The 13,517-nt window shown below is 32.2% G+C and overlaps 1 protein-coding gene across 7 annotated transcripts in view; it reads left to right on the top strand.

Annotated features, from left to right (window-relative positions):
- LOC145261125 (rap1 GTPase-activating protein 1-like) overlaps window positions 1-13,517 on the top strand; it is a 1,259,270-nt gene that overhangs the window by 222,008 nt on the left and 1,023,745 nt on the right. For 3 of the 7 annotated variants that reach the window (XM_080119379.1, XM_080119378.1, XM_080119376.1), the window contains exon 1: window positions 11,884-12,226. The exons of 3 other annotated variants lie outside the window; for them this stretch is intronic. In XM_080119379.1, coding sequence (XP_079975505.1) covers window positions 12,097-12,226 — 130 coding nt within the window. In that variant the 5' untranslated portion in view covers window positions 11,884-12,096. Of the gene's footprint in view, window positions 1-11,844; window positions 12,227-13,517 lie in introns of those variants that run through there. One more of the 7 variants, XM_080119377.1, reaches the window with a different exon arrangement.

Raw genomic sequence — 13,517 nt, 5'->3', positions numbered from 1 at the left:
ATAGATATTAATATTTTTTAATAGATATTAATATTTTAATAGATATTAATATTTTTAATAGATATATTAAATATAATAATAATATTTTTAATAGATATTGATAGACTTATCAAACAAAAGAAGAACCGACCAATCACCAACAAATGGATTCTGAGAGAAATGCGTCATGCAACGGTTATATATGTATATTGTGTGTTAAAGGTCATATAAATTTCAAATTTTATCAACCATATTTTAAAAGAATCACCAATCTGTCTTCTGATTACATTTTTTTTTTTGTTTTTCATTTTCCATTTCCTTTTTTAAAAGAGAAGTGTTGCTTCCTTTTTATCATTACTTTTTGTTTTTACATGAAAATCTTTTCTTTAATGTCATTTTCTAAAAAGTGACATCATTAAAGAAACATTTTTCTTTAATGTTATTTTCTAAAAAAATGACTTCACACTTAGAAAGTCTCCTTTCTTTATTAGCTAACATGACAATGCAACAAAAAATCAATTTCATTTTTTTTTCACTTTGTTTTGTTTAAATTCTTGGATCCATTTTTATTCTTATTTCTTTCGTTTGTTTGCATTTATGTGAATTTTATTTTTAATCGTCTGCTCTCCATTGAAAGTTGATATTTTATATTTTTCTTAATTTTTAGTATACAAACGCTATTCACCTGACATGTAGTAATATATATATATTACTGTTCAGGAATAATTTATAGTCATGTTGATAAGTTTTGTGTTGAAAGAAAAATTTTAAATTACATTTTTAATATAAGGTGAAGAAATTTTTTAAAAAACTGTTAGCACAGTGGTGTTTTCTAAAACAATACTTGTTGAGATTTGCGTTGTTGCAGACAGCTGTAAAACGATAAATTGCTTTAATTGAAACGGATTATTTTTTTTTGTATTATTTTCAATCTGAAAATACCAATAAAAATATTTAAATGTTTAAACAAAAAATATTTATTTTTGAAAAATTAATTTCCATTTTTTATGCTGTTAGACCTAACCAATTGGCCCTAGTGACGCTAAATAGAATCCAAGAAAAATTTCAATATCTTTGGATTCTGTGAAAAGGTTAACTATTATTGAAACTTATTTGAATGTTCTGATTGTTAAAATAACCATTTCTATGAAACACGGACAAACACTACATACATATATATTTATTGAAACTTATTTGAATGTTCTGACTATTAAAAACAATTTTATGAAACACGAACGCTGACACACACACACATGCATATATAGAGAGAGTAGAATTACATTACCGCACTTTGGGGTAATTGCACCAAATCTGGGGGGGGGGGTAATTGCGCCAACTAAAAAAAGTGATCTTTTTGATGCGTGGTTGCCAAAAGAGCACTTTTAGCTAGTTGGCGCAATTACCCCAAAGTACGGTATTTTAACTTTTAAACAAAAATTTTGTGTATTTCTTTCTTCAAATAATAAATTTTTGTTTAAAAGTTCTATATTTTTACTGCAAAAAATTTAAATACGGTATAAATCATACAATTCTTATTTAGATCTATCTTGTATATTAAGCTTTTCTATTTAGCTCGGATTACCTTATATAAAAATATTTCCCCCCTGTAATAATTTGTAAGACCGCAAACCACAAGATAAATTAATCTGTGATTTAACTCATCTCATTGTTCAGATATATATATGTGTGTGTGTGTGTGTGTGTGTGTGTGTGTGTGTGTGTGTGCGTGTGTGTGTGTGTGCGCGCGCGTGCGCGTGCATGGAGAGATGAAAAAGCAACAAACGAAAATTATTTCAAAACTTCCGTGGGATAATTAATTTGAAGAAATAAAATACCAGTTCAATGTTTGAAAATATATTTGTTGTGTTTGTAACGTGACATGGAACTTTTTGTTATATTCCTGAATGAAAAATTAGTCTTTAAACATTAAAAGTGTGTATAGCGTTCATGGCATTGAGTGAATTCATTTCATTTTTTTTTCAACGTCATGTAGCCGTTAAAATTTTAAAAGATATTATGCTGCTTTTGTTATTTTTTTGTAATGAATTTAGACGTTAGAATTCAAAATGTGAAATGTGTATATGAAATGAAATGAGTTTTACTTTGTTTTGATTGATTTTTTGTTGGTTTTATTTTCTGTGGTCTCTGTTAAAAAGACAACCGTTCTACAATTACCGATCCTGATATGAAATCTCGGATGTCTTAGATGTGGAATTCATGTCTGAAAAACTTAACAGATTGCAGTTGAAAATCATTCCATTTTATTTCATAGGACAAAAATTTTCTCCTCGGCTGATTTCAATGATTATAGAAATTTGGAAAATTAGGTTAAAGTTTTAAGTTGGATATGATATCGATAGAATTCATCCGATTGGCTGTTAAGAGTGTAACTCTTATAATGTTCTATAACCGTGAAATAACATACAAGATCTCATTGTATGATGATGTTCTATAACAACAAAATAAGAATTATGCCCCGTTGTTGATTGATTCATTTTCGAAAGTAAGTGCTCTTTGTTTTTCTTCACTTTCTAGATTTAAACAATCTATTGACAAATTGTGAATAAGGAAAGTAATCTTCATATTTAAAAACTAAGAAAAATAAAACTGTCACTAATGAAAACTGTCACTAATGAAAACTGTAATTAATGAAAACTGTCACTAATGAAAACTGTAATTAATGAAAACTGTCACTAATGAAAACTGTAATTAATGAAAACTGTCACTAATGAAAACTGTCATAAGATGTGAGGATTTTATTGTTGGAAAAATCATCAAAAAGTGGGCAAAACTTTTTGATGATTTTTTCTACTTTCTTTTCATGCATTTCAACCATTCCTTACCCTTTTTTAACTAAAAATGATCGTGTTTTTCTAACAAAAATCTTTTAGAAAAGACAATCATGTTTTGTAAATGAAATTCTTTAAAAATGCTGATAAATTGTTTGTAAAATGTAATATTTAAACACGGGTTATGTATTATCTAACTATAAATCACTATTGTCTAACTATAAATATTTGTGTTTTCATTTTTCAAGTTAGAAAATTTGAAAATATTTATTTTTGTAAGAAATCTGTTATTATACAAATGCTGAAATAATCAACGTTTGTCACTTCAAGCTTTTTTTTATATTTTTATCACACAAAATACAAACTAAAATATTCCTGAGTTTTAGGATTGAGTTATATTTTGAAAGAAAGCAAGGTTAACTCTTCTATTAAGCTGCTATTTGCAAATAACAAATGACCCATGTTTTACTTGTATCACTTTCATTCTCTCTCAATTATTCTGTACTCTATCTATCACTCACTCTCTCTCTCTCTCTCTCTCTCTCTCTCTCTCTCTCTCTCTCTCTCTCCTAATTAACAAGAATTGTTTTAGATTTTTAATGGATAAAATTTCAAGTAAAAAATATGTTTTGTTTGTTTGAAATGGCATGAGAGATTTTATCAACGTCAGATATGATGTAAAGCAGAATTTCCATGAACATTGTTTCTTTCCATGGATTCTCTGTAGAACACATTAATATTGGACTGCTTTCCTGTGAACTGGAGTCTTGCAGTATGGTTGTCTCCAAAAATCCTCATAAGTATTTAAATTTTGTCCATCACTAATCATTTTCAATCCTTTCATAATCTTCTTCATCATTTAACTTACAATCCATTTTATTAATCCTTATTTTCATTGTTGAACGCATGCATTTAAATGGATGCATTTTCAAATGGGATCTGTTTAAGGACTTTTTACAAATTTTCCTTGTAATTTGAATTTTTCTGTTTTATCACATACACCTCTCCTATAATTGAAAAATTCTCTCTTTTCAAGAGAAATTTGATATAAAAATGTCTTCACCAATATTTATTCTAAACACATTATAGATATTGAATGGACATTCTAAAGTTCATATCAAATTTACATAGAAATCTGACATCCAAGCGTCATACGATCATCCTGTGAGATGTTGGCATAAAGTCGGCCATGCTTCGTAGGCACTTGATTCGTACAAGATTTTTATTTTTTTTAAGTGATGTCGTCTTAACAACGATAATGATGATTGCAAACTTTAAAAATGGAAGCTTTTCACTTGTTTAAGATTCTTTAAGTATTTCATTTGTAATTTGACTTTTCTGTTCTGGTTTTACCATTTTTTTAGAATTATGCATATTCTGTTTTTATGCTTTATGTATCTATTTCTAGTTATATCTATCCACCTATATCTACATGTCTCTATAAAAACTGTGGGTTTTTTTGCTTGTTTGTTTTGTTAAAGAAAGAAATAGTTATATTTACTAATATCCACAAATCTAGACGGTTCGATTGTCCACACAAACCACTCATGATTCTGTGCTCGTCATGTTTTTTTTATATGATGTCATGCTTTTCTTAAGTCATCATCAACAAAGGATCTTTCAAGTGTATTCCACCTGTTTTAATGGATGATGTAATCGCTTTGTGACGTCATCCATTGTGCATGGAGATGAACAAGATTCACAGATTCAGTAACATACTAAACTGTTGAATCGGGTTGAGATGATTCGTCTAATATCTCATTCTTTCTCTCTACTCACTCTCTTTCTTCCTCTCTTTTACTTTCTCTTTCTTTCTCTCCACACACACACACACACACACACACACACACACACACACACACACATGTGTGTATGTGTACATACGCACACACATATATGCATGTGTGTATGTATATGTATATAATGTCACTGTTTTTTTTGTTTTGTTTTGTTTTGTTTTTTTTTGTTCGTTTGTTTTTTTATTACATTTTCACCCCAAACAAGGCACATTGCCGCTGTGGTGTAGGGGGTTACTATCAGGGGCAGCAGCTATTGGGGCATTATGTTGGGATTTGGGCAGCAAGATGTCGGTTCACGTTACACTTGAACTTCTGCATGTCAGTACAGTTGGGGAAGCAGGGACCTGGAATGGAATTCCAGAGTCTAGCGGTTCTGGGGAAGAAACTACTGGAGTAGAAAGATCTTCTACATCTAGGGATTCTACAGTGTGGGGGTGGGATTTAGCAGCCTGTCGGGTTTGTCGAGGGTGTCTACATCGTGGGGGCACAAGTGTCTGCAGTTCGTCAGAGCATTCACCATTAAAATACTTGTAGAACAGGCAGAAGGATGCAACGTTTCGTCGATGGGACAGAGGCTGAAGCTTAGATGCCAGTTCAGGGCCTATCAGATTGGCGACTCTCTTTTGAACCTTGTCTAGGAGTGAGAGACTAGCAGCAGATGCACCAGCCCAAATGTGAAAGCAACACTCCATACATAGGCGAATGGTGGCCTTATAGAGGTACAGAATATTTTCAGGTGTCAGTAGTTTTCTAGCATGGTAGAGAGAGCCTAACTTCTTCACAGCGGCCCTGGCAATGTTTTCAATATAATTGTTCCAACTCATGTGTCCTGTGAACGTTAGGCCAAGCAGTTTGAAAGCTGTACTCTCAGACAGGGAGTCACTGGCCATTGCTATAAGTGGCAGAGAAGGTTCCTTGTAATTATTGAAGGAAACCCGTTTAGTCTTGGCAGCATTGAATGTGACCATCCATTTTTGTCTCCGTTCCACTACAGATTGGAGGCCATCTTCTAGTGTTTTTACCATTTCTTTAGTTATGTGTTCATTTGTTTTCCTGTCATGCCTGTTATAGAGTGTGGTGTCATCAGCATATATACCCATCTCAGAGGCAGTTTTGTCGGGGAGGTCATTAATAAATATTAGGAACAATAGAGGTCCAAGGATAGAGCCCTGAGGCACTCCTGCATTTATATCACACTGTTTAGATGTACGACCGTCGAGGACAACCTGGATTTTTCTCTTATCTAAGAAGGATTTAATTATTTTAAGTATTCTACCAGTGATACCGTATGATTTAATTTTCCTGAGGAGGCCCTCATGCCATACCCTGTCAAAAGCTTAAGATATATCTAGAGCTACCGCTCTGCCCTCCCCCACTTTGTCCAGTGAATGGTATATACATTCAGAGATTACAGTGAGGATGTCTGCTGTGGAACGGGCTTGTCTAAATCCATATTGTTTATCAGTCAGAAGTTTAGCATCTGTAAGGTGACGGGCTAGAGCATGGTTAATTATAGTCTCAAATATTTTGGCGAAAAGTGGGAGGAGGCTAATGGGGCGATAATTTGATGGGTCAGTTCTTTCGCCAGAATTTTTGAATACTGTTACCACAGAAGCAGTTTTTCAACAGCCCGGGAAGCATGATTCATTAAGGCATTTGTTGTAGAGTTTGGAGAGTACTTGAGCTACTTCGGCTGAGCACTTTTTTAATAGCACAGCTGGGATGAGATCAGGTCCACATGCTTTTGAAGTGTCAAGGATTTTTATGATAGCATGTACCTGAGCAAGGGGTATTTGCAAATCGTCTAGCGTGGCGTCTGTCCGCAAAGGAAAGTCAGGCAGAGGGTGGTTTGAAGGGTCCAGTGTGGAGTTTGAGGCAAACCGGCTGGCAAGCATATTAGCCTCGTCGGTTTCTGAGCAAACAACCTTGTGATTGTTGGTTAGTGGAGGAATTGTTGATTGCCCATTATTTACTACACTGTTTACATGGACGAATAGTGACTGGAGTCTCTGTGTTGATGGCTGATGTCATCCTTGAAATAATTAATCATGTCTGATGTCGTTACGGATATTTCTGGTGTTATGACTTTTCGTTGAGAGTTCCTCGGTCTGCTCAGGGACGCTACTGAATGCCAGAGAAGTGTTCAATAATGACCATAATCCACATAACTTCATATCCTACATTAAACTCGACATTGTGTAACATCAAACCTTAGAGCAGTGTCAGGTAAATAATATTCAGAAGAGAGAAATTAGGAGGCAAAGATGAAGAAGAGAAGTCAAGAGAGACAGAAAGGGAAGAGAAGATATATATTTCATAAACAAATACTAATCCAGTGAATTCGCAGTGGTCTAGTATACTACACACAGTCTGTGGACTTTGCTTAATTATTATCAAATAATATAAATATAAATGTGTGTGTGTGTGTGTGTGTGTGTGTGTGTGTGTGTGTGTGTGTGTGTGTGTGTGTGTGTGTGTGTGTGTGTGTGTGATTTACTTGTAACTGGACGATACTAGACTCTATTGTTTCAGAAAGAAAGAGATAGAGGAAATGGGACAACAAAAAACTACTGAGTCACTCATATTCGCCAACTTACACTACTAGTAAGGACCACCTTATTGCTTTACACCCATGCAGTAAGTCAACTTACACTACTAGTAAGGACCACCTTATTGCTTTACACCCATGCAGTTGTTTGTTTGTATAAGCTGATTCTTTTACAAAAAAAAAAAACATATGCACATTTGAATCTTGTTATATTCTGACTTAAGAGATGAAATCACTTCCTCAACCAATCGTGACCCAATTGACCTTCAAGTTTGGCTAGCTTACTATGTTGCCCACATTTTGATTCATCAGAAGTCTGGCACAAAATCAAATTATGATGTAACAAAAGCCTGAAAGACTGAGGTGAGGTTTTTATTGCATATAAAAAATATGAAAAGTAGTCATCACCTATCTCTCTGCACTTTATGCTAATTGAAATTAAAGCAAACATTATTAGAGATAGAAATACTGGTTTCTCTTAATTTCACTTGTGGAAAACGCATAAGCAGGGCATAATGTTCAGATGTTAACGTTTTGATGATGATTGGCTGTCTATAATGTAACTGTGATGTCTGGCTGCCTGTCCAGGGCTGTAATTAAAAACAAAGACCTATGCTAAGATCAAACAAGTTTTTTCAATTAAAATTTACGAGAAACCCAACCATGGTAATGATTGTATTTAAAAAAAAAAAAAGATTAACTATAATAAACGTCTTCATGCATGGCTTTATTTTATTTTATTTTATTTTATTATATTTTATTTTATTTTATTATATTTTATTTTATTTATAACTTGAAAATTGAAAATTGTATAGATAAAAAATAAGGATAAAAATATGAGGTTCAGAGCAGAATGGTCTTGATTCTTTTCTGAACAGTGCTGCATGCGTCTGCTAGTGTTTAATAAATATTTTCAATGATCAAAAATGGATTGATGATGGTAATTAGTCTGAAAGAGAGAAACCGCCCACATGAAACTCATGATGACGTGCCTGTAACTGCTCATCGCCTGTTCTCCTAACTGTGAACAAAGATCAGCCTTCTGATATAAAGGTTAGTGGTCTTGGATCAGCGCCAAGGATCAATAATCTGCCCTCGACAACTGTGGCTTACAAATGTGTCTGGAGAACCATTCCCCTCTGTCTTTTTTTGTGTTTTGATCGGAAATCAGCAGCAGGCGATGATATGGATGATACACATGTCAAAGTTATCGCTGTTACATAACGAGCAAAACGAAATATATAAATTCCAAAGTATACTATGAGAAAAAATGTGATCTGTAGGGTCGATCATTGAGCCAGTTATGTGTTTAATATAATAAAATGATAAGATCCTAAATTAACCACATTCTGCTGGCCATAACTTTCTTTCTCCTCTCTGTCTCTCTCTCCTACTACCCGTTACATGTGGTGATATTTCCTTTTGTTTATAATGGATTATTCCTATCTTTTTATTCTATCTTTCCCTTTCTGTATTACAATTAACTGTTAGTAAACCGAGAGAGTGAGAGATGTGTGAGTGATAGAAACAGTATAAAATAAGAGTGAGGGGGGGAGGTCAAACAAGATACTATAAGAGAGGAAGAGAGTGATAGACAGACAACTAGTAAAAGATAACTCACTTGATGAAGTAATTGCAACTGACAACTATCTAAAATAATTTGGATTTTTTCCAAATATAACTCAATCCTCAACCTTTTTTCCTATATTGATTTGTACTTGCTGATTGGATAAAATATTTCCAATTGAAGTTTTCATGTTTCCATTCCCTTCGGAGTAAAAACATGAATAGCTTTCGGCTATTTCAGTAATCATTTTCAAGAAAATATGTCTCAATAATTATTATGAATAATATCAACAATGACCGTTGTAATTTTTTGCTTCTAAAACTTTAGTTATTACATCTTTTGGAATAAAATCTTCCTATTTTAAAACAAATATTTCAGATTACCAGAATAATTTTAAACAAGTTGCCATTCAATTTTATAAAGAGGTTCACTTTTGCTATATCAGTAAAATGATCCTCTGCTCAAAATTCCAAAAAATGCATTTGTAAAATGTATTTTGTGGGTAAAGGAAATGTAAAAAAGACATCAAGTAAAACATTTTAAATAAAACTTACATGAAAAATTAAATTTTGCTGCAAAAAATTAAATAAGTATTTTTTTCATTAAAACATTCTGGGCTTAATCAACAATTTCTATAAAAACTAAAATAAAACTGAATAAAACCACTTTTTTAGAAGAGAGTTGTATATGTGCATTATGCATTCTAGTTGACACAGTAAGCAAAAGCTATTCTTTTTCTCTAGAGTCTTCCACTTGGTTTTAGAATTGTTTCTGCTGACCTACTCTTAAGAGTCTATAGAGTAAAAATATGTTTCAGAAACAATTGTTAACATGAATACGTTTTATTTTGATGAATAAAACCTCCCTCCCCCAATCTCTTCTCGAACCTGAAGACCAACAATTGGAATTGCCTATTTTATTCATATTAAAAGCAGAAAATGTAAATAATATTTCGCAGATATTTCTAAATTCTTTAAAACCAGGATCATCTGATTGTATGTATCGCCAAGATTCAGATGGAACAAATTAGTTGCGTTTATTTGATGAAAAATTTACCAAAAATGAAAAATGGATTTTTTCAAAGTTTCTGTGTGATTTTGAGATGGCATACATCCTAGAAATGGCATAAGTACCTTCGATATAAAATAAAGCATTTACAAAGTTCATCAGCTGTTGACCTTTAAAGACATTTATACCAATAACATTCACTTATTTAGATACTAGTATATTCCCTGTCAAAAATCTACTGATTAGCACTTATCATGCTCGTGTTGAATTTTACCTGTGCTCTACTCTCAGGAAAAAAGTGTAGCTCTCAACTTTCATAAATAACAATGACAATATCTCGATTATTTTTTTCCACTAAAGTTCTGAAAAGAACTTTTATTCTTTTCAGCAATAAAAATCTTCCCATTTTTTCTCATTTTTTACAATTAATGTTTCAAAATGAATTGAAACGTTAAAAGGAATTTGATAGTCTTCCAAATTTTCAAACCTTATTGTTCCATCTATCTATACAGTTGAGTTTTTTCTCGTCTTGATATTGATATTAAAAGCCTACTTTTTTCTAGTTAAAACGAATTTTTTAATATACTCAGTCATGGATATGTAAGTGAATACATCAAGGCGAACTAATTTGCATATTCCTTTAAAAAAACGAACGTTATTAATTTTTATGGTTTCCTATTAGATGATTAATTTCATTTCTCTATTTCACACTGAAGTCACCTTGTCTGTGTGTGTGCAAAAAGTCTCTACCAAACTCCTCTCTGAATATTTGGTCTATAGAGTTGAAATTTGATATATAGGGTGTTTGGATTTGTAGCACACTTTTGATTTAGTTTTGAGCTAGTACAGTAGCTGCTAAGTGATCAAAATTGAACGAAAAAACATTGACTGTGGCCATTTTTCATGATGAAATCGTACATATATTTTGTATATGGTTGGTTTGTAAATTAATTTGTTTTGTAGAAGTATAGATTTGATAAAGAAATAGTCTGCAAATAATAGTTTCCATTTAATTCATAGATAGAGATGGTGGCTGACATGTATTACTGGAATGGATCTAGATGTCGTGACAATCAAGGGTCGGCTCTACAGACACTAAAATTCTGAAATTGTGGCCTCACTGCTGGATTTAGTTTAATATAATGGCCAAGGTTGTTAGAATGGGAGCTTGAATATTTGATAGGGTTGTGAAAGATTGATTTGGGGGTGATGACGTGAGTTAGAAGCAAGCATCAGTTAAGCAATATTCAGCCTGGTGAGTACCAGATGGGTGACACTTTGGGAATACCAGATGCTGTATATGAGGTGATAGTGACAGCTTCCTGCAAACATTAGGATACAGATGAATAATGTAATCTGAGACAGTTGTGCTGAAACAAAATTATTCTCCACATAGATTGGACTCTAACAGGTATCATTTCTGGCTTAGAATGGACCTGAGAGTAGTGGTAACTAAGAAGTAACTTTACCCTCAACCCCAAGAGTTACAAATTGGAACTTTACTGCTAGATGCACTTTAGGATCATATCCAGGTATCCAGAACCTTGGAGCATGTGTGTATATAACATACGCATATCTATCTCCGTCTCTCTGTCTTCTCTGTCTTTCTGTCTGTCTGCCTGTCTGTCTGTCTGTCTGTCTGTCTCTCTCTCTCTCTCTCTCTCTCTCTATATATATATATATATATATATATATATATATATATTCTTAAAAATACTTTAAGTACTTATGATATACTATAAGAATTCTTACTATCACATACACATACACATAGACACGCACACATATCTATCTATCTATCTCTCTCTCTCTCTCTCTCTCTCTATATATATATATATATATATATATATATATATATATATATATATATATATATATATATATATATATATATATATATATATATATATACAAAGTGCACTGGTATATCCTTAAGCACATCTGCAGGCAAAAATGAGTGAAAAAGTGTGTGTGTGTGTGTGTGTGTGTGTGTGTGTGTGTGTGTGTGTGAAACAAGAATATACTGTATACGTTTCTCTTTTACGGTTGCATATTTGAAAACGGGTAGCCAATGGTGGCTGAGTAGAAATCTCAGAAATAATGAAAGAGTGAATTGAAAAGGGAACGACCGATGTTGGTAGGCATTAAAACCTTGAGAAGCAGGCTGAGATGAGTGGGGGTGGGGGGTGAGGAGATGCTACATACAGGAAGTGGGGTAGGAGAGAAGGAGAGTGAGAGAAACAATCAGTTTTGCCAGTCTAGTAGAGAGTTAAGAAAAGCAAAACAAAAAAAAAACGAAACTTGTTTTAAGTGAATGGTGTGTACGAGAGACACACGTTTCTATCTGGAGTTTACTTTACCCCGAATCAGATCCAATATCATCAACAACTTCTTTCCTTTGAGAACATGTACGCTAAAAGTCCTCTTACAAATTCTACTGAGGAGGCAGAGATCCTTTACGATGAAGAGTTTGATATCTCTGGGTCTGGGGAGCATACTTTGGGCCTCAACAAGCAGTATTACACAAATGGAATGGGTAAGTGTGTACCCTCTACTAGCTTCTCCCCCGTCAGCATATATCTATATAACTGCCATGCTGTGCTTATATATCGGGTTTTCTTGCAGGATCACATTTCGAAAACACACACTGTATCCGAAATAATTTATATACACGTTTCCTGTTGTGTTGGAAAAAGAAATACTACGCTGTGATTTTAGAAATAGATGTAACAGTTTTTACTATGTTTTATTAATTTATTTTATTTTTTGTGTTTTGTTATTGTTGTTTTTTATTCCAAGATTTCAAATGACGAAAACCGGCAAGAAAAGTCCTTTAGCTAATTTTTTTCTTAGATAACTTTTCTCGATATTATAACATGAAAATAATGATTAAGTAATTACTGCAATTTTTACATTCATAATAAAACTTTACAAAAATAAAGGTTATATTTGTAATTCAATCTATATAAATTTAATATTGTTGTTTTTAATATTAGTAATGGCTAATTACAAAAAGAGATTTCATTAATGATATTAGCAGGTGATATTCTGAATCTCAAAACTGTTTATGATTTGTAATGAAGCTGTATTTCTACAACTTGAATGATTGGCGAAGGAAAGCAACAAAATATATGATAAATAAAAAACAAAAATGATAACAAAATTGGGAGAAATAAAAATCATCCAGAGAACACAATTACTCGAGTAAGAGACAAAATATTTATATATCTAAAAAGATATTTACATCATTAAATTATACATGCAAATATTTTATTTAAAGAGACAGTAGATAAAAACATACAAATTTAAATTCAAATTTATATTGACTTTCCATATCTTTTAGATGTTTTAATTATTTATGTGTTCAAACATCATATTATTCAGCACTTATTGATAAAGATATGAAAAAAACGAATTATATATATATATATATATATATATATATGAACATACTTATATCAAGCAAGCACCTAGTAAATGTCTGTCACACACACACACACACACACACACACACACACACATATATATATATATATATATATATATATATATATATATATATATATATGAAATACACTTTTTGTTGCTACCAATTCCGTTTCTGAAGTCTTGGTTTTGTTAATACATTGTATATATATATATATATATATATATATATATATATATATATATATATATATATATATATATATATATATATATATATATATATGTCCTTGTCTGTCTTCCTGGGACAGGGTCTTTACCAAACTCTGTCAATTTTTGGTCTACACATTTAAAACTTGATATATGGGGGATTTGAATTTGTAGAACAAATTCTGTGTAGT

The sequence above is a fragment of the Euprymna scolopes genome, chromosome 37 (genome assembly GCF_053919585.1).
Source record: "Euprymna scolopes isolate OS-2025 chromosome 37, ASM5391958v1, whole genome shotgun sequence".
NCBI classification, from domain to species: Eukaryota; Metazoa; Mollusca; class Cephalopoda; order Sepiida; family Sepiolidae; genus Euprymna; species Euprymna scolopes.
This window is presented reverse-complemented; position numbering and strand designations above follow the sequence as displayed.